Below are 25,430 nucleotides of genomic sequence, written 5' to 3' on the forward strand. Positions count from 1 at the left end.
TCTGTTACATACTAAATAACTGTCAAAACTCGAGGAATCATCCTTTAAAATTAAAACACTTACCTGCATTCATCATTCCAAATTTTTGAAATTCGGCTATCGATATTTTTCAATCTAGCCGCAGAAGTTTTAATACTTTTAAAATATGTAGAAAGGTGGATAAAACATTGTAAAATATTATTACATACTTAAAATGTTTGTTAAATGTTCTATCGAGTTTTAAAATATATTATGCTCCATTTCGCGCCATTAATCACATCATTTGGTACAGTTAGGTTTCGTATATACCTATATACCATTGTCGTGTATATACGCATGCACATTAGTTTGATAAAGAGGTGGGGCTACAGAACCACTAGAGAAGGTAGTAGGGATCACATGTATATACAATCAAACGACGGAAAACGTCGTGGCCAAAGCTAAAGTAGCGGAGGGAAATAGAACATTTTGTAGCGAATTGTGAAGCAGTAACTACTTCAACATTCTTTCTTTGATATTTGAAACGAAGGCAGTATCATTACATATTTAGTTTATCTCGCTGGCGGAAGTTCACAATATCAAATACATACATACAAATTCAATTCGTATAGTAATAAAAAACTATAATTTACTCGAAAACTGCTTTTGTTTCATTTTCAATAAAAAGGAAACCGTTTTTATTTCATTTTAAATATTTGGTGCAAGTAAGTGAGGAATACCTTCTTTTTCTAGTTTTTAAAAAAGTTGTAATGTACAATATGAGACATTCTTTATTCGTTTCGGATGTTTATATTAACAGCACGAGTATGATAATTGTATGTGTCAGCAAGTATAGTTTTACTTCTATATTGTACGTAAAAAGATTTTTCATAGAATTATTATCATGCTACAAAATTATTCTTTTAGAAATGGGTATCAATCCAATGAAGTGGAAAACCAGAAATGTACTGTATACTATTTTAACACTTTTTATCTTTTATGTTCTCTTTGTATATAAGAAAAAACATCATGTACTGTTCGAAGGAATAATAAAAAATTCAAATCCTATACATGTATGGGAATTCGTTGCGGATTTTAGTAATATGAAAAAATTAAATCCAACAATGTATGTAAAACGTTTCTCACCACAGTCTTTTTCTTTCTCTTTTCTTTTTAACTTTTGTTAATATTTACAGAGAAGATTTTAATATTATCGCAGAAAGCGGCAATTACGATCATTGGAAATATTCGGTCGAATATACTGAACATTTGAGTCATATACCAATTATACGAAACATAGCGCATGGACATTACGCCATACGTGAAGATAATAATGGTTACTTGATTACTTCGAAACATCAAACGTGTTTCTTCCCCAAATTTGGATGCTGTGAGTGATCGTTTCTATCGGGGAAAAAAAAGAAGTTCCTTATGAAATTAGAGACCAGTACCGACACCAAATGAGACTTTCAAATGATTTTAATCTTAAATTCTGATTTTCGTTTCAGTGGAGTCGATCTCGCAATTCAGATTCGATCGAGATGGTGCAACGGATACAAAGTGTATCGAAACCGTACAATATGAATGTCCAATTGCATTTTCACCGTTATGTTACAGAGAAGTTATGTATCAACGAGAAGAAATTATGAAAAGATTGAAATTAAAATTCTCAGAGGCTAAAAATTAAAAACAGTTAATATTGTCATAGATTTACTTTTTTGATCTTAAAAAAGTTAAAATATATAGTTTACGCTGCTTTTAAATTCACAATGTACTTATAATATATTTTATATAAAAATAATAATTTTTATAATGATTTTTGTACAATATTTTATATATCGCGCTGTTACTTTATATATATATTTAGTATGACCAACATCAAAATGTAAAATCTCCGATAACAAAGTGACAAAAAAGAAAATAGAGGGGGAGATCAACAATTTATCGAAAACATACACATGAGAGAACCTGTGAAAAGGAAACAGACATTGAAAAGTCTTTCTATTTTTATTTGTATTTATTGAAATATATATCATTCATAGCCTTTAAACAATAGATTTATATTACAGCGTGAAACATGTCTAATAAATTTGAGGCGTAAGTGAAACTAGCGTTCTTATTTGTCGTGCCTTTTTGTTTAGGCTAGTTAGAGGTTAGATCTGTTTTAAATAGAAATCAAAATTCATTGATATACTTTCTTGTTTAACGCCCTCAGCGTGCTTTTTTTTATACATTTAATGGGTTAATTGCTAGCTTGCGCACAGTATTGTCTAACTAGTTCAAAATAACAAAACACGTGATATACCTTGACATTTGTCAGAATCTAAATACACCTACGTCTATTGAATTTTCGATTGTTATTTTTATTATTTGTTTTTGACATTTTGATCAATTACCAAATAATAATTGAATTCATTTTTCTGCATACGACTATATAGAATCAATAATCATATGTTATAATTTATAAGAAACAAATGTATAAAGTCTGTAGCATATTGTTTTCTGAATAAAAAATTACATAAAATATTATAAAGATGATTTAATAACAGTATTTGTGAAACTCATGTTGTAAATTATAATAGTACTTGCAGGTTAAAAACTAATGAAGACAATGGGAATGATGAAACACAATCAAAAGATAATAAAAAAACTGAAAAAGATTTACTAGTAAGTAAATAGCGTTGTACATTCTTTTCATTCAATTGATATGCTCTAATTAAATAGCACATATTTATTATAGCCTTCTATAGAAATTAGTCCAAATGAGCATAAATTACAATATGCATATGCGTTATGGTATAGTCGACGCAGTCCTGGTAAACAATCAAGTATACAAAGTTACGACCAAAATTTAAAATTGGTTGGTAGGTTTGCAAGCGTGGAGCAGTTTTGGAGTCTTTACAGTCATTTAGTCCGGCCATCAGAGTTAACAACATCTACAGATTTTCATCTTTTCAAAGTTGGCATAAAACCAATGTGGGAAGTATGTGTTTAGTGCCTCTTGTACTGTATAAAAATTTATTCTTATTGAGTAATTTTGTTATAACAAATGATCTTTTCTCAGGATGAGGCAAATCAGAAAGGTGGTAAATGGATAGTACGGTTAAGAAAGGGTTTAGTTTCTAGATGTTGGGAAAATCTTGTATTAGCTATGTTAGGAGAACAATTTATGGTTGGAGAAGAGATATGTGGAGCTGTTGTATCTATTAGGTTTCAGGTATGGTAATTTTTATTACCTGAAAATATTAATCTATATATATGTATATTGCGAGTCATTAGGTATTCTTATTTTTAACAGGAAGACATAATATGTGTATGGAATAAGACTGCATCTGATTATGCGACAACAGCACGTATTAGAGATACATTAAGGAGGGTCTTACATCTTCCAGCAAGTGCCTCAATGGAATACAAAACTCATAATGAAAGTTTGAAGAATGTTCATCGGCTCTAAAGTCTTGTGATGCTAACTCAGAGATTCGAGTTCTTTGTCGACTTTCAGGTAAATTATATTCTATTATTATAAAGAAAATCACAATGAAAAAATATGTGTTTATAAAACAGCACTCTTTGTGTATTTCTATATTTAGCTCATAGATACTTGTGAAAAGATGACATTTAGGTGGAAAATATTTTACAACAACAAAATTTAAATGGCCATCTTATTTGATAACACATTTGATTCACAAGTATCCCATTGTAACTTATGTAAATAATAAATACATGTTGATAATAAAAAAATAATCTTATTTGCAAAATGTATATGTGAAATTTTTATAATTATCGTTTTTACTATATATAGTTGGATTATGTTATAATTATGATGTTATAATTATAACAATAAACAATCATTCTATATGCCAAATACTTTTATTTAAGAGTACTTAAAATTTGGAGCCCATTTTACATAGGATATTTATACATTTTTACACGAGATCACATACATTAAAAGAATAAAAGATTTTATATATGTCAATAAATATTTGCGTTAGCGACAGTATATCGTCATGATTTGTTGTGTTTAGACTAGAATCAAGTATATTCAGTAAAAAGAAATGAGGCCCAATGCCAAGAAAACCTAACGTTAATTGTGCTTTTATTTCATGATTCTAATCATTATATAAAACTTTTTTTGTATATATAAAGACAGAAATTAGAACCTTAAAGTAATAATTGTAACCATACCTGTAATAAATGAAAAAATACTGTTTATGTTTTCTTAACCAAAACATAAATAATGAATACTTACCCAATACAAATGAAAATATTAACTTAAAGTTTATGGAGAGATGAAGATAATCAGGCACTCTATTATTCTGCTCTCCTTCTGTAGGTAAGAGCAATCCAACTATGGAAATGATTCCAGCAATCAGTGCTATATAATTTGTCCCTCCTAAAAGTTATTAAAATACTTATTAAAATACTTTATTTTTTATTTAAAATATCTAATTTTTTATTTTAAAAGCATTTATTTTTGTACTTATAGCTTACTAGGAGTAGTATGCAAATTTGCATATAAAAGAATTTTTTAATTAAAATAGATATACTAAAGAAATTTATTCTTATCAGATATATTAAAATTGAATGGCATTAAAAATATGGAGTATTATATGACCTCAAACTAAATAACTAAATATCAAGCTGGTATTAAATCAGCTAGTATTAAATAGTATTTAAATCCAAAAACTAATTTTAAATACTAACTTATTAACCTTTATCCATAACATAATTCATATCTGAAGATAAGTAAATTTCTGTGTTCTTATTTTGAATATTTCCACGAAATAAATCATGTTTTGATCTTGGTGGTTTCAGTGTGTATTCTGTAATTGTAAATAATAATTTTGCCATTCAAAAAAATGTATCATGCTGTTTATAAAAAAATGATGTACATTATAATAATGCATAATAAGTAACTATTTATAGATATTTTTGACTTACTATTAATGGCTCTATTTTGAGCTATAAGAGCATATGATTGTTGCTGTCTAGTTTCATTTATGGGAAGCTGTTGAAACATTTCAGGATCTGGTGTAGATCTTCCAGCTGCTTCTGTTGTGCCAGGAAGTAATTTAGCTTCAACATCTCTTTGTCCTATGGCCTATTAATTTCCAAAGAGTATAAGATTATACTATTTTGCTAATGGAATTATATTTACTCTTATATTTAAACATAATCATTTTATTACATGTTTAATTACCTGTTTAGTTGGATGTTCTTGCATTTGTATTCTAAATTTGTCAACAACATTACAATTACTAAACACAAGAGCTGTATGTCTGACAACAATATCAATACAATATCTTGCTTTTATTGTTCCTTCAGGCTCAACAACTTTATATTTATTTGGTGCAGTACATAATACTGTAATTATAACGAATTATGTTGAAACTTTTACTTGACTATTAGCTCACATAATAACAATATATACCTTTAAATCTTATTGGAAAATCATATGGGTTATACAAAGTTAAGACTTGTTTGTGAGTAGACTGATCGTCTAAAAAAAAAGTGATATTTTGAGGAAATACAAACACTGGTAGTTTTCGTGGAGTTGTAACTAATTGGGGCTGCATTATATTTGTTTAACTTTGTGTCGTCCATGCACCTATAGAATTATATTTGTCATTACACAGATGTCTAAATTTATTGCTTAAGTTTATGTTATAATATATATACAAACTTTATTATTTTAAAACATTCTAAACATTTACTTTATATATTTTAATTTGATTTAGTAGCACAAACTGTTTTTAATGTGTGCTTGATTTGTTATATTTCAATATTGGAAAATTTGTAATAGATAGATAGTTATAGTTAAATGCTTAATATGACTTACCTAAAAAAAAATTAAGTACTTTGTGGATTATTGAAATTAAAAACTTATGTACCACCAAATTTTCGGAATTAATAATAACAATTGCTCAAAATGAATAAAAATAGAAATATATATTAGAGCGTATTTAAACAAACTTTTAAAAACTGATAATTTCTATTATAGTAACTACACTGATAACTATGTAAATGTCCAATCGTGCTTCGTTTAAAAAAGATGTTTAGTTATTCTGACAAATGACTTAAATGACTTAATGAGTTGCGTTAAACACTTAATTAGTTGTATAACAACTTCTGTAAAGTACAATATTTACAAGCTTGTTAGCATTATAGGTCCATTTGGTTGAATACTGCACTGTTGATCTTCCTAGTGAAACAATTATTCATAGTATTATGGTATTCGTCACTCGTTATACATCACTTTTCATTTTCATCACCAACACTTACTATTGTGCGTGTGAACAAGCTGGTTGTGTGATTTTCTCGTCTTTCCCTAGCTTATCATTACGAATCAGTTGATTAATTTCATCAGTCTTGTTAAAAGATTTAAATGGTATCAAAAATCACTTTATCATTCATACGTCATTTCTATTCAAATCAATCAATCGATTTAGCAATAAGGAAATGCAAATACATACTTAAAGATTTTAATACGTGAAATGGTTATAAATGTTTTGAATAACGTTAGAAATTTAACTGATGAAAACTAACGATAATATTAAAAACGACCTATTATCGCCCAGTTTTCTTAAAATTTTACTTAAAATAAAGAATTTTATCTGAAGATAGATTTCATGACAGATTTCAGTAGATTTCCTAAAATTAAAACTTTCCTAATAACAACACATTGCCTATACAAAATTCGGCGATAAATCAATCGTGTGCTGATATAGGGGAAAAAAATACTAGTACGTTTTGTTGGTAACCGTGAGTACGTAATATATTGACAATGCTCCCATGATTTCAACAATATGGCATCGGGTGATCGGGTTTATAAGTAATTGCGTCCGTGCTTACGTTGATCGAATGAAGATATTATCGCATTACTATAATAACGTTGTGCTGACGTATAAAAAAATGATTGATATACTACTTAGATTTTAATAAATAGGTAGTGTACTAAGTATCAGAAGTAATTGCGCAAAGCGATTCTAACCTTTTTCCGGAACTTTCGGTTTCTGAATTTCATCAGTGTTTTTATTTTTCAACATCACGGTAACAATCTATTTTTCCCATAAATATATTTAAACATTATATTATTGTGAATCACTTCCAAATTTGATTAACACATTTCTAAAAAAACATTTGTAATCTTCCAATGAATTAATAACTTTTATTATGTTTTGGATGATATTTATAACAAGCATGGATTTTATTTTCTTTTACATTTTCAGGAGTATACAAAAGAAGAAATCATGGTTAATGTTAATCCCAGAGTGTTCTTTGATATAGAGGTGGGCGGTCTCCCAATGGGTCGAGTGGTATTTGAACTCTTTGCAGACATTTGTCCGATGACATGTGAAAATTTTCGTGCCCTATGTACTGGAGAGAAAGGACTTGGAAAAACAACTGGCAAACAATTGCATTATAAAGGAATTGTTTTTCATAGAGTAGTTAAAGATTTTATGATTCAAGGTGGTGATTTTTCAGTAGGTAATGGAACTGGAGGAGAGTCAATTTATGGTGGAACATTTGCAGGTATATTTACATAAACAGATATATTTTAGCTATTATAATTAAAAATAAATATGATTTATTTATAATAATATTTTTCAGATGAAAATTTTGTTATAAGACATAATAAATCATTTTTATTATCTATGGCAAATCGTGGTAGAGACACAAATGGTTCACAATTTTTTATGTGAGTATTTATGAAAAAATAAGTATACAAACTTTAGTAAAATAATATAAAAATGTACTTCTTAAATAGCATAAAGTAATTGATTAGATTTATAATAAAAAAAAAGTGCAGGATGGTGTAATATGTGTCTTTAAAAGTTATAAGATATTAATGCACTATATTGTTTTACTAAACATTTATTTTGCATGTACTATTAACAAAGATGATCAGCTTAAAGGTTAATACTTATACTTGCAAAGAGAATTTTTGTTTGTGTATGAATTTTATTTTTTAATATTTCTACTGGCTTAAAATTATGTTTCTCTGCTGACAGATGTATACTTTGTCAACCTCAAAGGTAAAGGTAATAGGAATTTAATATACATTTATTTTCATATCTCAACATTTTTCCATGCTAATATATTTTCAAATGTACCCCAACTAAATAACAGGTGATATAATTAAATAAAAGGATAATTGGGTTTGTTAATTTTAGCAAAGAATTTGATTATCTTCTATCACCTCTTGATGTTAATCATGTCATTGTAAAGTTGTTTGGTATTTAATAAATTATATGAAACACTTAATTTTTCCGGCGAATATTGAAAAGTATAGAAGTAAGAATATCTTTGAAGGAATGAATAACTTAGCTATATTTCTGTGTAGTCGTGAGGGAAGGGTCTGCACACCACTACTACAACACAATGACCAATGAAAGCTGGCTCTTTCTGTTCATCTCTCATCCCCTTAATCATATTTTGTTGTTGTAGTACAACACAACCAGCGCCTCACCTCGACAAGTAAGTAACAATAAATAATGTTTTGACTATTAAAAAGATTCTTAAACACTGCTTTCAATATTTAAACGTTAAATTTCTAGTGTCCATGTGGTTTTTGGAGAAGTAGTATCGGGCCAGGAAATTGTTACACATATTGAGGGACTTCCAGTAGACCGCATGTCTCGTCCGTTACAAGATGCGAAGGTTGTAAATTGTGGAGAACTTGTATTGAAAGTCAAAAATAAAAGTATGTTTCAGTTGCTATAAATTGTTATATTAAGAGAATTAATGAGATAGTTAAAATTAACTATATTTATGTTTACAGCAAAGAAACGTGAGACAAAGGATAGCAGTTCGTCTGATTCTGATTCTGATTCATATGCAGAGAAACCTAAGAAGAAGAAAAAAGCGAAGAAAAAGTAAAGTGCATTCAAGCCTTATAATTAAATTAATATTAAGGATATTGCATCTATTATAGAAATATCTGCACTACTTGTTTATATTACAGTAAAAAAAGAGCAAAATCAGAGGATGGTGAAATTCATGATTCAAATGAAGATGACCTTGGACAACCTCATCCTCTTGTTTCGGTTACAAAAATCGATCCTGATGAAATTCCGGAAGTACCAGCAAATAAATTTTTATATAGAGCAGGACCTACTAATAATGCAAATCAGAAAGAATTTAGGCAACACTACGGGAGAGACCGGGTACGATCACATAGAAAAACTGGTCGCATTTTTAAAGGAAGAGGAATATTTGTAAGTATTTGTATGCAAAATACAACATATGGTATGTATAAATTTTGTGAATGAATTTCATTATGATAAACCACTTCTTGCTTTTAAAACTTTCTAAAGTTAAAGTAAAGTAAATGAATAAATAAATATATTTTTAGCGATATCATACGCCTTCACGTAGCCGTTCGAGAAGTGTCACACCACCTCATTGGAAACAAGCTCAAAATCGTACTATTAAGTTACATGAATTTCAGGTATGTGTAGTATATTTAATTAAATCATAATTATATTTTTGTATATTCTAATTTATATTACAGAAATTAGAGAAAGAACGCTTAAAGAAAGAGGAGGAATTAAAGAAACGCGAAGCCGATAGGATTAAAAAATTTACTGAAAATCCTGATGAAGATAACCAAGTAGTGGACAAATTTGATGTCGAAGCACATATATCTGAAGAATTGGAAAATAAAGAAAATGATCAGACAGATGAAAAAAAGAGTGCCAGTAAAAACGCAGACCAGGATCAAGATAACGTAAATGCTAGTATAGATATTAACGATGCTATCACAAAAGATAAAGTAGATGGGAAACATAAAAATGAAAAGGTAATTAAGCGCGACTTACATCGATCGTATGGTGATAGATCGTCACGGCGAGAATCGCGTGATAGAAGCAAAAGGCGTGGAAGTGGTCGGTCCAGATCGCGAGATCGACGGAGATCTCGAGATAGAGATTATGACCGTAGAAATAGTCGTGACAGAAGAAATAGAAGAAACTATTATCCTCGAAGACGAGATTCATATAGGATTAACAGGCCTGGCAGAGATAATTATAGATATTACGATAGACGCAATGATTATAGAAGAACAAACAATTCTAATTCTAACTACGATATGGATATGAATTCATCCCGTTATGATAAAAATCGAAGAAAAAGTGATAATACCTCAGACTCTAACATTCAACCAAAATTTAAACGCCGCTCACGTTCAACTAGTTCTAGTAGTCAGCACTCCAAAGACTAAATTCAATATTTCCTTATTACTTTGTCTGCATAATACAGAAAAAAATATAATTTATGAAGCGAATTTCAATTATCTTTTCAAATTTTCTGCTAGAATTTGTTTCTTTACAGGATCTATGAATTTATGTATAGAAAACACTGATTTAAATTTGTAATAATTAAATCATAATATTGGTTATGGTGTTTAAATGTAAATTTTAATTTTCTTATAATTAGAATAATTAGTATAATTTTTGTACTTCTGCAAAGATGAATACAATGTGTTGAAAGCTATAATTGTTTGATTCTTTACTTCTATACGTTTTTCAAACGAACATAAAGCTGAAATATTTAATACCAAGTATATCTTCTATTTATATAGCATCATATTGTAAATTAAAAGTACTTTTGTAGTTAATGTTTAATATATACTTATAAGTTAAATTTGAGAATGTTTTTTACAAATGAATATCCTATGCTATAATTTCAATATTTTTTGTATGTAATCTTAGAAAATATCTAATCTTACAAATGGAAGTACATATATTTTACTTGGTAAAGCTATTTTTAGCAAGTTACGAAATTTAGATAAAATGATGAAAATATAAATAATTATTGAACAATTATTAATGCCACTTGCATATGATTTAAACGAATATATTAATATATTGTATAATCATTATTCAAAATAAAGAAGAGGTATTATATCCTAAATAAAAAATTCTTAATTTATCACTGCTATCACAAATTCAGTTGCCAATACAAATTATGTATATGTGAAATAAGTCTCCAACGTAGTGTATAAGACATCCTTACAAATTTCTAACTATACTTTTATATTGGTACTATTAATACTCTGAAGGTAGCTTTATATGATGGTAAGTTTTGATTGGCTTTCAAATCTTGTTTACGTTAAAATTTGTGAGTTCAAAAGTGATGTGATTGACAGCGAATAATTAGTACTTATCAGTGAACTTTTCATAAATTTATTAAGATGGTACGATATGCTGCACTTAAAGGCTTGTACGATTTGGAAAAGACCATCGGTAGCGGAGGTTTTGCTAAAGTTAAACTTGCCACGCATATTGCAACCGGCGAAAAAGTTGCTATCAAAATAATGGACAAAACATCATTGGGTGTAAGTGACTTTTAAAATAGTATACATTTATGAAAAGCGCAATAATAAAGTCTAATGAAGTTGCAATAAATCTTTTATATTCCTAGGACGACTTGCCAAGGGTTAAACTAGAAGTCCAGGCATTAAAAACTTTATTACATCAACACATTTGTCGATTATATCAAGTTATAGAGACAGAAAGTCATTATTTTATGATAATAGAATACTGTTCAGGAGGAGAATTATTCGATCATATTGGTAATATCACATATTAATTTAACTTTTTACTTCTTCATCACTTTGCTACCTAAAATTAATAGCACCATAAAAAAATTATAATTTTGTTTTTATTTACAGTTGAAAAAAATAGGCTTTCTGAAACAGAATCGAGAAAATTTTTTCGTCAAATTGTATCTGCAGTAGCGTATTTGCATAGTTTAGGATATGCTCATCGTGACTTGAAACCAGTAAGTTTTACTCCTTTTTTTTATTATTCAATTCAATATCTGTATAAATGGCAAACATTATTATGTATCCAGGAGAATGTCTTGTTAGATAGAGAAGAGAATTTAAAGCTCATAGATTTTGGATTATGTGCAAAACCAAAAAATGGGATAGATTCACATTTACAAACATCCTGTGGCTCTCCAACGTATGCAGCACCAGAACTTATATTAGGAAAGAAATATTTAGGTACCACTTTACTATTCAAGCTTTAATTTGACAATGTTATATTGAAAATGAAGTTAATGTTTGCTTTATAGGTTCAGAAGTAGATATATGGAGTATGGGAGTCCTTCTTTATGCACTACTTTGTGGCTTTTTGCCTTTTGATGATAACAGTATAGAGAATTTATACAGGAAGATCCTTGTAAGACTTTTCAGTTTTCATTAACATTGCAGAAAAAGTGATTGATAATAAATAATTTTAGAGTGGTAAATATGACGAACCATGCTGGTTATCAAACAGTAGTAGGAGATTGATACGAGCAATGCTACAAACAGATCCAAAAAAAAGAATTACTATTCAAGAACTGTGCAATCACCCATGGGTTACAGCAGGATTTCTTAATCCCGTTACATTTGTTCATAAAACTAATGTATATATTTTTACGGTAACGTACCTGTATGTAATACTAATTTTAATTTCAATAAGCAAATACATTTCTAGTTTGAAAAAGATGATGATGTACTAAGTACTATGTCTGCAATATGCGGTGAACATCCTTCAGATATATGGAGAAAATTTATGAAAAGTGATAGAACTGATTATAAAACTGCAACATATCTCTTACTTTTGGATAGGAAACTTCGTGGACTATCACTTCGAATATCATCTTCTGCAAAATCTCATCTTAAATCTGAGGTAATGTATTGTGGTTTAAATATATTTTTGAAAGTTAGCAAGAATTGCTTCATGTTTTTTTACTATTTGTAGTGTGAGGAAGAAGGTAATGGTATTATAACTAAACTTGATTGCTCTCCAAGAAGCAAATCTGTTAGATCACCAGTAACAGATACTATCTTCAAAAGTTTGCCAAAAACGCCCGAGACTAGTAAGTTACATTCGTTTTCGTATGTTTTAAATTGATATATTATGTAAGTGTTATTGTATTGTTTTTTATATAGCTAACGATTTCATGGAACCACATTTGCCTGGTAGAAAACGACTTCGAAGTAAGGAAGGAGATGATGTATATTCTCCTGGTATGTTTCATAAAATTACATTTATTTTTTCATTACCGATACATTTTTTATTCTGAACTCCTATTTATTACGAAAAATTTGATTTATAATATCCATCTCTTTCCATTAAAGAACTTCCAGAACTTTTTGTGTTTTATTGTAGCCATATTGCCTAGTTTTATATGTTTTCTAAAGTTTACTTCTAATTAGGTGGCTAGCATCACCTAATTAGAAACTTTAATTAAAGTTTCCAAGTGCCATAAATTGCTGTAGTTGTGTGAAAAGCAGATAATTAGAGGAGAGCAACGACTTGTGAACAAACACAATTTGGAGTTACAAATAGCTATGTGTAAGAACTCTTTATCCCATTCCTTTCTACAAGATATAATACCTTCTTTACTATTCCTTATCTCTTTTCTCCAGTTCCTCCCAATTTCTAATTATCCATGCTTTTTATATGATTTCAATTTCTCGTGCAACTTATATAACGATTAATAAAAAATTGATAACAGTTCCAGCAAAGAGAATTGCAGAAAAAGATAGGCTTCTTTCTACTCCTACCAATACTCCAGTGTTGGACTCAAGGTATTTGTGTCATAGTAATTATAACAGCAAAGTAATAGCTAAGGAAAGTATTGAGAAAAAAATATTTAGGGGGTCACAGTCGTCTACACCGGGAAGTGCAAGAAAAGTAATAATGGGCTTGGAACGTGGTTTGAATCGTGTACGATGCGTCCTTACGCCAAAGAGACGTGTGAAGAACGAAAGTACTGATCCTGATCAACCTAATGTACTTTCCGGAAAGGTACATACCTAACTCCTTATATAACCGATAATTCTGAATTGAATTTATTATGATGATTTTCTTTCATAAGGGTCTTTGTAATGTATCATCAACGTCCAGTGATGACCCTAAATATGTTCTTTCGCAATTACGTCGTGCTCTTCGTCGTAAAGGAATTATGTGTCATCAAAAAGGGTAATGTCTAGAAATGCTAATAATATTTAATATTTTTACTATAAAAATATTCCCATATAGGTTCATTCTACAAGGAGAAACGGAAGATTGTACAGAAGATTATAAAGATACGATGCGACCATTCTCATCAAGAAATGCTTGTTCTTTCGAATTAGAAGTTTGTTTGTTGGAGGGTGTTTCAAATGAGAAATTAGTCGGTATTCGAAGAAAACGTTTAAAGGGTGATGCATGGGTTTATAAACGAGTGTGTGAAGAAGTTCTCGCTCTGGCAGCTGAAGATCTTTCTACGGAATCAGAAGGTTCGACAGAATCAAAATGTCCTATATAAAGTCTTCCTGATAATCATAACTTTCATAATATAAATATATATTTAAAATAATACATCATGGAAAGTCAATGGGACTATTCGTCTATACTCTGATCTCTACTAATTATATTAAATAGATTTAAAAAATAAGCCAGATGTAAAGAATATGAACGTTTGTATCTATAATTTCGGCAGATATTGTTTACGGCATCTTTGGTAACTACAAATATATCTGCATTGTACGTGTCTTAGAATATAGTTTCTTCTGAGAAGAAACGGGAGAAATATTACGAAAAATATAAAATCTGTAGTAAATATTTCGCCGGTCTTCGAGCGATATAATGGACTTAAAGTCTCAGTGATTATTACAATCATCAATTGTGTAATATTGTTTATACAGTATAAGAGAATTACAAAGAGATTATATTTCTTACGATCTTTCATTTAGAACAGTCCAATAGGAATAAAGTAACGTTAAAAGTAACTTTTAAACATTAAGAGTATTCATGTATTATTAACTGTATAAAAATAATCAGACAATAAAATTGAAAATATATATATTTCTACAAATGAAAACTATTCATATTAATTTAATCAAAGCGGCTGTATAAAATACTAAGAACAAAACGGCATAGTTCTTACTAGACTCAAGTTAGCAACACGAACGGCGATTTCATCTTCGATCGTAGCACAAAGAAATGTCTTAAAAGAAAACTACGAACCTCGGCCATTTGCAGCGGAATATGTAAAGCTCCATTTTGAGTTCACGCCGCAGATATAAAGTATCGCGGCTCGTTTGAACCGCGGCATCCGCACGGGAACTGCTATGGACAGGCAAAGTTATAAAATCACCACAAATCGATCAGCATAAAGTGGAACCGCGTACACTTTGCTTTATGGCAGTCAAACCGACCTTTTATCTTTGGCCGCTCAATAATCGTCGGTACTTGTTCGTAGGCAGTCTTGCCAAGCTCTATTCCGCCGAGGTTCGATTGGCACGCTCTTTTTTTCTCCCTTAAACATCGATCGAAACAAAGCGAGATCCGCAGAAAATCGAGCCGTTTTACTGAAAGAAAGACGTAAACGCGGGAATAAAGGCATTATGATCACGCTTTTGGCACTAGAAATCGCTGGAACGACAGTACAAGCTTCGAAGGTAGTAAATTCGATATTTACATCGCAGACATTTTTACACAATTCCATTCATATAATACGTCTAAAATTAATTTTAGATTGTCTTCATTTTAGATTAGTCGGCGATCTCATGAAATTCTAACAGAATATTTAGAAAACCTTCCTCGTAAGTCGCAATATGCTGCAGTTATTTTTTCGTTCAGAAAAGAGTAATATTTAAAATATCTACATTTTCTTTTCTACCTTTATTTACCTCACAGTATCGTAAACGCTCAACAAATGCAACAAATTGACCGCATTAGATTGCAAACATCTTATTGCGGAAATTTTGACATTTAAATCTACCATTGGAATCGTCGAATCGCTACGAGATTACTTAACTAATTTTCAGCGGAATCGATCGATTTTTCACCACGAGAAAATCACGAGTCACGAGGCAGCAGCCTCGATCCTATAGGCATCGCCAGACGTGTCCCTTCGTGTTGAATAATATCTCGGTGGGGTGCGTGTTTTATGAGTCGGTTGCCGATTAATTAAACGGTTTATTTCGCGAAATTAATCAGACGGTACGGAGACAAAAACCGTGGACGGTATAAATGAAGCAACCACTCGAGACGCGGACCTAAGTCGTCTCTGGGCATAAATTACAATTAACCGTAGCATGCGTGCGCGTTCGCGTGAGCGCACGCACGTGCAACTTACGGTATTAAATTCATCCTGCATTTTATCGGGACGTGGCGAAGAGCATCGCGTTAGACGAGGAACGCCATCGGTGGTTATACTCGATTCCTCCTGTAAGTTTTTTCGTCTGATCCAATCAAAGATGTTTCCAGGCTAATAATTAAGCTGTCTAACGATTATTACGACGGCATTTGCATATCATACGGTAGCCCTCGAGTAACGTATAATTTCTGAGAAAGGAAAATTTCGAAACGATCGATTTACGATATCGATATTTCGAGCGAATTAGATAAAAAATTAGAAACCAGTCTTTGACAACTGCTCGCGTTATTTCACAGAATATACATGTATACGATCGTTATAAATGGATTCCATTCGTTTGGCCTTTTTTTATCCGGCGGTGAATTAATGACATTGATTGGATAATTGTAAAATAACGTTTCAGTAAGAAATCGTTCTTAGACGTACGGAGAATATTAACTTTTTGAAGGTGAAATTATGTTCGCAGTGTATTAGTTGAAAATTCTATTTTCGTGATGTCATGTAACTAGGCGGGTCTGATATATTTCATTTTCCGTCATGAATATAACGGTAAATGATTTCTCGGAAGAAGATGGTTCCTGGTAAATGGAAATAACGAAGCAACAATGTGTGTTTTATCTTTTTCTAAAATTCAGTGATTTCTCAAGGAATTAAACTTTAGATTTTGAAAATAATGTTTAATATATACCATACATTCGAACAACCAATTATTTTTCACCGCTTTTATTTTCTAATTATTCATTCTTATTTCTAATGAATTCTATTGTCCAATTAATTCTCCAATGTATGGAACTGGTTTTACCATCTTTCAACAAGAAAATAAAAAATAGAAATTTAAATCTCCTAATAAGAATATCAATACTTCTTCGACGACGTCGTTCATACCGCGTCTACAGGCTACTACAAATTATAATATAAACTGGACGCACGCAAATAAATATCACCGTTTTCTTATCTGTCCATCGAATTACCTCACGTTCGATCGTTACGGTTGTTCGCAGGGAAAAGAAGGACGCGAGTCAGGCAGTCTGTAGTTGATGGACGTGCGTTATTCACCACGTGCCCTTCGTTCTCGCCAATGGATCGGGTGTCGTACACCGGCTCGTACCAATTACCGTCTGGCCGTCGGTTAATTAAGGATTGGGGCAATGAGGCCCAGCGATGCAGTTTCCGTGATAATGATTATCTGCGACGGTAATTGAGCGAGCTGTTACGCCAGCAAACCGAGACACCATAGAACGTCGGGAATAAAGAAGCAGGAAACCTCTGATATTTTGTTTTTGGAAGATCTTGAAGAAGAAAACTTCGAAACCGGAGAAGAAGAAACGACGAAATTAGTTTTCTTCTTTTTAGTTTGAATATAAGGACGGTCCAAAATAACTGAAAACAAAAATATAGAAATGTAAAAATGATTCTATATTTGTTATAAATAATTGATATATATATATATTGGAACAAATATACTTTTATATTTGAGATATATAATCATTTGATATTTTCCCTTTAACATTGTTCATTTTGTAGTCCAAATTTATTTGACCCCCAAACATATGGAGAATATCCAGGCGAAGAAGGATAAAAAGGATTCTATGTTGATCTTCTGTTTTACATTACTGAACTCTGTAATACTTTGGTACTTTAGTACTTTCTTCGATGCTTCCAGTGGATAATTCATAAAAATTTGTTCTTCATTTGTTTCACTTTAACAAGTCTTCGTCTAAAGATTTCCCTAAAGCATTTAAATTCCAAGTTACATTCTCTTTTAGTCTTTTGTTCTCTTCTACGTAGCAAGTACTAATTCCAAGTTGGTGTATCGTCAAATTAAATCCTCTTATTTATAATTCACCTTTGCAACAGCCTAGACTAATCGTCTTTTCTTTATCTGAATACGTATGTTCCTGAAGCAGGAGAGTTAGGTGAGTAATTCTAGCAGGAAAGAGGGGAACCTCGTGGATAGCCGCGAAGCGAGCCTGCAGGCAAAACGACTGGACGAGATCGGCGTGGATGTGTGCGGACACGAACAGGTACGTTCATAGACGAAGAAAAGGTAAGGGTGGCACGCGCGGCCCGCTTCTATCGCTTCCGGGCATCAGCGTGCTCGCGAGCCGCGGCTAATTGCTCTTTAATGCAAGCGAGCGAGCGAGCGAGCGAGCGCGTTGCTTTTCTTAGACGCCGAGGGAAACTGACCGCCGTCCTAGACGGCTGTAAGAAGCAGAATATGCGAGATTTATGCCGGCCCCCGGACTTTTCGTTACGCTTTGTTTGGAACATGGTTCTAGTTTTGAGAAAACTCTCGGTGCCTCTCTTCCTTCTTTTTAATTGCGACGGATAACTGTGCCTCTGATATCGATCTACAGCTGAATACTTAGATTACAATATCGCTAATAACCGAGGAATACGCGTAGAGATTGAGAAATATCGTAGAAAGTTTCTTGTTTCGATTTAAATCGTCACGATGTTGAGTAATGGTTTTTTCAGAAATATTTCAATCGTGTTACGTTGATGATTTGCAGAATTTTGTCAATTCCTATCCCCACTCAGTTTAGCACTGTTGTAAATTCTTTTATAATATATCTACATACACGTTGACCATGTGCGCTAACCCTCCGATTCTCATAAGCACCAACAGGTGTTCCCTTTTATTCGTTTGACAGCATAAGCAAATCGCTGGCTTATGGGTTCTAATGCACGCTAATGACTTTATTTTAGTATCAATTTCAGTGTGTTAATTTATAGTAGCGTTGACACGGTCTTTGGTTACAATAACGAGATATGGTAAAAAATAATGTATTTCACATGTATTTCCAAACAACTTCTGTGCTCCGTTCGATCTCAATTTTCTTTAAAATCATGTCAAAAACCACAAAATCTATCCATAAAAATAAAGATCGAGTGATTGGAAAAAATTAATCAAAGATAGCAGACTTCCTTCCGATCAATGATACAGAACAGAGTCCCATCCCCTTCTACGATATGTATAGCGCAGGAGACTCTCGAATAAGTCTTAACAAAATCGTTAATGTTTATTCCCCATAAATAGCTGAAGGTACGTGTTTTTATATCTGCCGAGGAAATCCAAGAATTCTCGACGACAAAGAAATAATTATTCTCTGAATCGTATGCCGTGAATTCTTTGACGCTTGATTATACCGTCAAAGGGTCAATGAATCTTTCTACTATCAAGCTGACTTGAAATCGTGTTCTTCTCGTGTTTCGCCTTACGTCGATTCTTACCGTGGAAAACGTGGTTGGTCGCAGGGACCACATCTGCCGAGGTGGGCTAGTTAACGTGCGCTCGGTTCGCGGTAGAGAATGGACGACAGAAAAGTACATAATACCTGGCTGGGATAGTAAATTTTATAAAATAATACCCTCTATGGGGCTGCATATTCATTTTTCCGGAGGGTCCTCCCCACGGTTCCCGGTGTCCGGCCTGAGTCGTCTACATATGTATGAGCTTCTGCTCGACTCCGTTGGTCACGCCTCGGCGAATCGAGCTTTCTGCCCTTCATTTTTCCTGCCTGTGTTATACCCCGTGTACGCGGCCCGCGACCGAACAAACAACCGAGGCTGACCCGAAAAAAGCCGGGTAAACCGGATGATTAGCACTCTTCGACTTCCTTCCTTCCTTCCGTGTGCAAGCTGCATAACGACGCTCGATTTTGGATGGCTTCGAGCGCTCGTAATTTCTTGCGAATGCACGCCGAAGCTGAAGAAAGCTTTCGGTGCACGTTGCTTCTCGTATTGTTTCACTTTTTTTTTTAGTAAGAATTTTTTATTGCCTCGTCACTGGACTACGGATTTTCTATCTTTGCGAAGAGAACGAAAGAGGTGTGATCTATATAGTAATTTGCTTTGCTTAATAAAAGTAGTAGAAATTATGACGACAGCTTCTGACATTTTATATATTTTTCTGCATCATACGCATCCCTTGGATTTTCACAATTTTATATTTATTGCAGACGCGAAAAAATCATCGATCAAAATTCTTATGACGTTATGCGATTAATATAGTATAATACTTGTTATGCCACGTTCATCGTCTGTCTTAATTAATATTAGATAAGAAGAAAAGAAAGAAACATTAGTCCACTCTAATACAGCAAGAAAGTAAAAATCTGCTCATTCACGATTTTGTCATATGGCAGGTGATATGTGCTTCGGACATTCTGTATCGTATTTGTTTCTTAACAAAATTTCATTTTCCTAATTGTTCCAGACACGACGTTTTTTTTCTGGTAACACTTATATAACGATATAAATTTCCAGCTCCAACCCTGTACAATCTTTCACTTTGTTCTGTGTGAAACTTTTCCAATTAAATACACCATTTATGATCATTTTCACACCATGACGTACTTAATACCTAACAATCCACACTTTTAATACCTTCGCAATTGTTTAAACTAACTTTCGATCGACCTCTCCGTATCCTGCCGTGGCGGGAACTTTGACGAGGGTCTAATTGCGGATCGGTTGGTACACTGGCGTCTTCCTTTCGTTTTCGTGGAGAGTTTGCGGCGGAGGGGCGGCCGCTTCTATAAAATTGTAGCCCCTTATCGTCGCAGAGGAAACGAAACATTAAATCGACTCCGACGGAGGGGGCGGGCTGTTTCGGTGGGTGCGTCCGAGATTTCCTGTGCAGACTCTGGATGCTAGGAAGGATGACTTCCTACCTAGCGTACAGGGCGCGTCCATCGCTGCGCGCTGGCGTCATCGAGCTAGATTTATTCGATACAAGGAGGGAACGCGTAACAAGAATTCTCGCGCTGGCTCATCTTATTCTTGCAACGCACGCGATCCAGCGTTGCTTCTTTCCATTTCGATTCCAACTTCCTGCCATGATTCTTGATTGGACTATCTTTTGATATAGCACGAAGTACATTGCGCCTACGTTTGTTCGTACGTGTGTTCGTTCGTGGGTTTTGCGAAGCTCGTAGATCTCGTACTTCGTAGATATCTCTGGAGAAGGAGAACGATGAAATTATTACAAATACTTTGAGATACCTGGTATTTTTGGAATGTTTTATGAATAATCAGAAATCTTCCGTTACTTACGATATTCCAAGAATCGTTCTGTGATTCCAATTTCTGAATTTTATCTTGTACTTATTGTTAAATGGACATAGAAAAAGAAACATTATTTTTAACCTTCGTATTACTCATTTTTATGAAGCAGAAAATGTTATACAACACGAGCTCTGTATAAATTATACAGAAACTCTGTATAAATTGGAAACCAAGGAACTGGAGATCTTCAAGTTTACTACTATCCTTTTATTAGTCTCATTTATCTGATGGTAACTTTACAGATAGTAGAGATATACCTCATAAAGTATTCTGGAATGCTATCCAATATATTCAATCAGAATACAATCTCAATTTCTCCAATCATAAGTAACTTGAACGCTTGTATTAATCAAATCTGACCAAAATATAGAACATACATTGTACGAAGTAGATTAACCAGGAGATCAACATCCGCAATCCTCTCAACACATCTAACAGTAGAATCAGACGATCCGTTTCAGACAGCGCTACTAATGCCTGTACGCACTCGTCGATGACACGTTCCACAACACATGTTTCATATCATCGTCCGCATAACGCGTCCACTGCTCATGACGTCTTACACGCAATCTTTTCTTGCTTTTCTTTTTCTTATTATTATTTTTCCACATAAGCTTGCTCGCAATATCGCGATATCTAAACAAGTTTATCATTAATGCAGCAGTAGTGGCGCATTACTAGGAATTTGTATATAATGGTGCTATGTACATATGTAATGCGCCGGCCCACACATAATGGCGATATCATAAGATACGAACTAATAGCGGCAATTGTATGGAAATATGTATCTATGAATGAAGACACTTTCATTTATGAAACCAGATACTTATGTACCGGACACGGGCGTTGTAACATCCTGCTATTATGTGTCCTTACCTACTGCTCCTCCCTCCTCCACGTCTTTCCTTCTCCGCTTCGCTATCGTCTACCTCGCCTCCTCCCTTCGTCGAGCCACCTTCTGCTACCGTCATACGCTTTTATAGATTGGCGTTCGTTCGATGCTCGAGTTTATGCGCATATCGATGAGCATCGTTGCCCCTTTCCTGTATTAACTTGCATTCTCGCTGGAAAATCCGGATAAATTGGCTGTAACTGTTATCGCGAATCGTTATTTTTCAATTTACTTATCAGATATGTGGTCATTTGTTATATAAATTTCTGGAGGAGATGGTCAGAAGATTTAATATTACAAGGATTCGAAAGTAAGCTTGCGAAAAATACTTCGAGAGATTTGCAGGAGACGATAGCCAGAAAGTTTAACTCGAGGCTAACTTGAGATCAAAGTACGGGAAGAATCTTAGAAAAGAGAAAAGATTTGGGGAAGAATTCTTAAAATTTGGTACAGATTCGAAAAGAAGCGTAGGAGAAAGGTTTATATTGGAGGAATTTCTGGCTGAAGGAAATATACGGAAAATTTAATTTGATAGAAATTGAGGAAGAATCTTAGAAAGAAAGAAAATATAGAAATAAGCTTTGAAGAATTTCTAAAGGAAGAAGATGTATAGAAAGTTTGCGTTCGTAAACATTGGAAAGGAACTTTTTAGAACAGAATTTGAAGGAAACATTTTTGGGGGAAGAAGGTCGTTAGAAAATTTATTTTAATAAGATTTCGAAAAGAATCTCGCGAAAAGAACGTAGGAAAGACACTCGAAAAAAAATTGCTAAAAAGCGATTTTTATATCCGAGTCTCAGTTCATTCATACATGATGTGGTCAGGAGGTACGAGGATTCCTCTGGTTCGTAGATCGTCAAGCAAAAAGGGACGAGCAAGCAACCCTTCATCGAAGGAGGTGGTGGAGGAGGAAGAAGGCTGGCGAAAGAGGCGAAGCCAGTTAGGGAAGGGAAAGGAAAGAACGAGGCTGAATGCGGTGACTGTGACGCTTTCCGGTCAGGTGCCGCCCTGACGATCCTTCTCCTTCCAACTTCCATTTAGATCCACTCATTCACTTACTTTTACCCTCCTTCCTTTGCCTTCCCCTCGATCTCTTCCTCCTGAATCGTCCTCCTCGTCGTAAGAAGGAAAATAGAGTGCACGCAGAGGAAAACAGGAAATTAATCCTTTCTAAATCGAGATCGCGAGTCTTGAAAAAGAAAAAAAAAAAATAGAAGAGAAAATACAGAAAAGACGATGTTTACAGAGTCAAAGTAATCGATTTTAGAAATTCAAATTTTTCATCGGAATTCTATAAATTTGCAAATTGTTGCATTCATGGGTATTCTGATAATTCTTTGTTAAATATTTTTTCGTGTACCAGTCGTTTTGATTCCTTTTATCAACAATATGTACGTATTAGTGGTCAGTAATATTAGCTGAGCACACTTTAACATTCCTAATCACTCGAAAATCTTGCAACAATGAATTAAATAGCCTCTGTGTTAGATTCAGATTTTATTTCTGATTCTCAGTGTGTTGTGAATCGAGAATGATGGATAGCAGGAAACAAACGAATTTCGCTGGTCAGTAATATCCGACAGTTCGCATCAGAAAAGAAGATACCGAACGTTTCTTTCTATTTACCAGGTTATTACCGGTGTAATTATCGCGCTGCCTCGGGAGGCCATTGTCACAATGGGCGTCCGGAGTTTCCCTACGATTATCGTACCGAAAATCTCTCGCTGGCCAACCAACTCCTCGTCAGCTTCCTGCCTGCGACGGACAACGATTATTTGTCGCAACAGCACCGTAAATTCTGCCAGAGAGGAAGGAAAACGGAAAATTAGTCGAAGGAATGACAGCTTTCCATCCTGGTGATCGTCGTTTACCAGACGTGTTGAATGTTTAAATTGAAACGGTTTCTTTTTATAGAAGAACGAACAGGCAGATACAGTTTAACATTCGTCACTAGATAATGTTGAATTTTCGTTATTTTAGGTATCCTGAATTTCGAATACGATCGATTAATTCTATTAACTCCAATTATTACGTTTCATTTCTACTTCTTACGAATCCTCAACCACCACCAACCACCACCAACCACCACCAACAGGTGCACGATTTACCTTTAATTAATTTTCCAACAAACTTTATCCATCTAGATATTTCGATCCTATTTTTCCGTCATATATCTTACATATCCCAGCGAGTTTACTATATCCAAGCACTTTTCAATATTCTCTAAGTCCATCATATTTAGCTATTTTTTAAATATTCCACCCGAATTTTATATTCTGCGATTAAAATACCCACGCTATCTATCTTTCTAATTAATTTGAACTCAGCGTAGCCTAAACTTAACCCGCTCAACCCCCGAACAAACTTCATCCACCTAAATATTTCAACCTTTCCCTCGAACAGAGGGCCCCTAGAACAGCTATAAAACTTTGCACATTAACGTCCCTTTTCAACCCCATCTCTCGCAACACAAAACACACCCTTAATTATAGGACCGTGCGTTGTTTTCGCAAAAGCGGGGCGACGATAATCTTGCACCTCGTTGTAGTTTCTCCATGATTATCCTACCGAAAAATCTCCTTCTCTCGTTTGTGTGCACCGTCGTTGGTCGGCGTTGACTTCCTGTACCTGCCGGGTGGACAATGACCAGCACTTGCCGCAATGGCAACGGGGCAGACGCGCTCCTAATATCTGCTCGGCCGATCTAGTTCGCGGAAGCCGACGATACCTGTGCATAAACGTATGTAGGAACGTATGTTGGTACGTGCACGCGCTCAAACCTTCTCCACTACATACGCAATACGCGACCATAAGCACAGTGTACGTATGTGCATGCGCTCCACTATTCTTTCTTTCCTCTCCTTCCTGTCCCCTTCGATTCGCGTGCGTTCCACGGATACGCTGTTTTTTGCTCGCTTGAATTTCTATCGTCGTCTAGGAATTTCGATGTTTCGGCTTTTATTTTTAATTATTATAGATGAGGTGTGTTACAAATATCGTTTAGAAACTCCAGTTCTATTAAAACGCAACCCTTAACGCTCTCACTGGTCTACGAACTTCAACTTTCCATAGTTGAATATTTCACAGTTGATCACGGTAATTTGCCTGACTCCACATTTAGTTTGCGTTTTATCTTATCACCGATGATTTATATCGCGTAAAATAAGAAGTACGAAATAAATATTACTTATTCTTAACTCAAATACCTAAAATATCGCAAAGTCTGATACGTAATTAATGGTCCAACGATACCAATTATGGGTAAAAACAAGTTCCAAAGTTTTCAAAAACTGTGAAGAAACCTATCCTAAAATTAGTTAGTTTCATTGGATTTGGTAAAAAAAAAGTTCAGTATCTAATCCTA

At 33.4% G+C, this 25,430-nt stretch overlaps 4 protein-coding genes and 1 long non-coding RNA gene across 19 annotated transcripts; 3 read left to right on the top strand and 2 right to left on the bottom strand.

Annotated features, from left to right (window-relative positions):
• Window positions 1–361: 361 nt before the first annotated feature.
• On the top strand, window positions 362–1,721 carry LOC117162676 (uncharacterized). Of its 2 annotated transcripts, none has more exons than XM_033344507.2 (4): window positions 362–683; window positions 886–1,084; window positions 1,155–1,348; window positions 1,467–1,721. In XM_033344507.2, the coding sequence occupies exons 2-4, from the start codon at window positions 888–890 to the stop codon at window positions 1,643–1,645; spliced, it is 570 nt and encodes a 189-aa protein (XP_033200398.1). In that variant the 5' UTR covers window positions 362–683; window positions 886–887; the 3' UTR covers window positions 1,646–1,721. The 2 variants fall into 2 exon arrangements, with proteins under 2 accessions (XP_033200398.1, XP_033200399.1); XM_033344508.2 differs by lacking the exon at window positions 362–683 and adding an exon at window positions 686–794.
• Window positions 1,722–2,643: 922 nt separating this feature from the next.
• Window positions 2,644–6,380, bottom strand: LOC117162674 (motile sperm domain-containing protein 1). Of its 8 annotated transcripts, XM_076620576.1 has the most exons (9): window positions 6,241–6,380; window positions 6,108–6,160; window positions 5,798–5,815; window positions 5,390–5,566; window positions 5,159–5,322; window positions 4,900–5,059; window positions 4,671–4,781; window positions 4,208–4,351; window positions 2,644–2,964 (listed from the first exon to the last, which is right to left on the bottom strand). In XM_076620576.1, the coding sequence occupies exons 4-9, from the start codon at window positions 5,532–5,534 to the stop codon at window positions 2,885–2,887; spliced, it is 804 nt and encodes a 267-aa protein (XP_076476691.1). In that variant the 5' UTR covers window positions 5,535–5,566; window positions 5,798–5,815; window positions 6,108–6,160; window positions 6,241–6,380; the 3' UTR covers window positions 2,644–2,884. The 8 variants fall into 8 exon arrangements, with proteins under 8 accessions (XP_076476691.1, XP_076476688.1, XP_076476692.1 ...); XM_076620573.1 differs by lacking the exon at window positions 6,241–6,380 and having other exon boundaries at window positions 6,108–6,228; XM_076620577.1 differs by lacking the exon at window positions 5,798–5,815 and having other exon boundaries at window positions 2,645–2,964.
• Window positions 3,275–10,455, top strand: Moca-cyp (nuclear cyclophilin protein Moca-cyp). Of its 4 annotated transcripts, none has more exons than XM_076620571.1 (9): window positions 3,275–3,460; window positions 7,188–7,491; window positions 7,570–7,657; window positions 8,407–8,436; window positions 8,517–8,662; window positions 8,741–8,834; window positions 8,924–9,176; window positions 9,314–9,409; window positions 9,473–10,455. In XM_076620571.1, the coding sequence occupies exons 1-9, from the start codon at window positions 3,422–3,424 to the stop codon at window positions 10,178–10,180; spliced, it is 1,758 nt and encodes a 585-aa protein (XP_076476686.1). In that variant the 5' UTR covers window positions 3,275–3,421; the 3' UTR covers window positions 10,181–10,455. The 4 variants fall into 4 exon arrangements, with proteins under 4 accessions (XP_076476686.1, XP_033200385.1, XP_033200386.1 ...); XM_033344494.2 differs by lacking the exon at window positions 3,275–3,460 and adding an exon at window positions 6,212–6,346; XM_033344495.2 differs by lacking the exon at window positions 3,275–3,460 and adding an exon at window positions 6,673–7,008.
• Window positions 10,456–10,609: 154 nt separating this feature from the next.
• Window positions 10,610–14,779, top strand: LOC117162746 (maternal embryonic leucine zipper kinase). Of its 2 annotated transcripts, XM_033344675.2 has the most exons (13): window positions 10,610–11,296; window positions 11,383–11,533; window positions 11,633–11,742; window positions 11,815–11,968; window positions 12,040–12,146; window positions 12,208–12,375; window positions 12,447–12,641; window positions 12,714–12,831; window positions 12,905–12,982; window positions 13,474–13,546; window positions 13,616–13,766; window positions 13,837–13,940; window positions 14,001–14,779. In XM_033344675.2, exons 1-13 carry the CDS (start codon window positions 11,153–11,155, stop codon window positions 14,266–14,268), a joined length of 1,821 nt encoding a protein of 606 aa, XP_033200566.1. In that variant the 5' UTR covers window positions 10,610–11,152; the 3' UTR covers window positions 14,269–14,779. The 2 variants fall into 2 exon arrangements, with proteins under 2 accessions (XP_033200566.1, XP_076476685.1); XM_076620570.1 differs by having other exon boundaries at window positions 13,474–13,766.
• A 5,222-nt stretch (window positions 14,780–20,001) lies between these two features.
• LOC143302417 (uncharacterized) lies at window positions 20,002–24,105 on the bottom strand. Of its 3 annotated transcripts, XR_013059041.1 has the most exons (6): window positions 23,693–24,105; window positions 23,126–23,255; window positions 22,051–22,266; window positions 21,552–21,962; window positions 21,163–21,452; window positions 20,002–21,066 (listed from the first exon to the last, which is right to left on the bottom strand). It is a non-coding gene; the product is annotated as an uncharacterized LOC143302417 (long non-coding RNA). The 3 variants fall into 3 exon arrangements; XR_013059040.1 differs by lacking the exons at window positions 23,126–23,255; window positions 23,693–24,105 and having other exon boundaries at window positions 21,552–21,810; window positions 22,051–22,612; XR_013059039.1 differs by lacking the exons at window positions 23,126–23,255; window positions 23,693–24,105 and having other exon boundaries at window positions 22,051–22,612.
• Between the last annotated feature and the right edge of the window lie 1,325 nt (window positions 24,106–25,430).

Source organism: Bombus vancouverensis, chromosome 8, assembly GCF_051014615.1.
Source record: "Bombus vancouverensis nearcticus chromosome 8, iyBomVanc1_principal, whole genome shotgun sequence".
Classification (NCBI taxonomy): Eukaryota; Metazoa; Arthropoda; class Insecta; order Hymenoptera; family Apidae; genus Bombus; species Bombus vancouverensis.

What these genes read in the sequence shown, in the direction of transcription:
- Moca-cyp (XM_076620571.1), top strand. Translation starts at nt 3,422, where the DNA reads ATGCTAACTCAGAGATTCGAGTTCTTTGTCGACTTTCAG. An exon ending in TTATGGTGGAACATTTGCAG is followed by an intron (nt 7,492 to 7,569) that starts GTATATTTACAT and finishes AATATTTTTCAG; the next exon opens with ATGAAAATTTTGTTATAAGA. An exon ending in TTAAGTTACATGAATTTCAG is followed by an intron (nt 9,410 to 9,472) that starts GTATGTGTAGTA and finishes TTTATATTACAG; the next exon opens with AAATTAGAGAAAGAACGCTT.
- LOC117162674 (XM_076620576.1), bottom strand. Translation starts at nt 5,534, where the DNA reads ATGCAGCCCCAATTAGTTACAACTCCACGAAAACTACCAGTGTTTGTA. An exon ending in TCAAAATAGAGCCATTAATA is followed by an intron (nt 4,782 to 4,899) that starts GTAAGTCAAAAA and finishes TTACAATTACAG; the next exon opens with AATACACACTGAAACCACCA. An exon ending in AATATTTTCATTTGTATTGG is followed by an intron (nt 2,965 to 4,207) that starts GTAAGTATTCAT and finishes ATTTTTATACAG; the next exon opens with TACAAGAGGCACTAAACACA.
- LOC117162676 (XM_033344507.2), top strand. Translation starts at nt 888, where the DNA reads ATGGGTATCAATCCAATGAAGTGGAAAACCAGAAATGTACTGTATACT. An exon ending in AAAAAATTAAATCCAACAAT is followed by an intron (nt 1,085 to 1,154) that starts GTATGTAAAACG and finishes TAATATTTACAG; the next exon opens with AGAAGATTTTAATATTATCG. An exon ending in CTTCCCCAAATTTGGATGCT is followed by an intron (nt 1,349 to 1,466) that starts GTGAGTGATCGT and finishes TTTTCGTTTCAG; the next exon opens with TGGAGTCGATCTCGCAATTC.
- LOC117162746 (XM_076620570.1), top strand. Translation starts at nt 11,153, where the DNA reads ATGGTACGATATGCTGCACTTAAAGGCTTGTACGATTTGGAAAAGACC. An exon ending in CTCATCGTGACTTGAAACCA is followed by an intron (nt 11,743 to 11,814) that starts GTAAGTTTTACT and finishes TTATGTATCCAG; the next exon opens with GAGAATGTCTTGTTAGATAG. An exon ending in GCCAAAAACGCCCGAGACTA is followed by an intron (nt 12,832 to 12,904) that starts GTAAGTTACATT and finishes TTTTTTATATAG; the next exon opens with CTAACGATTTCATGGAACCA.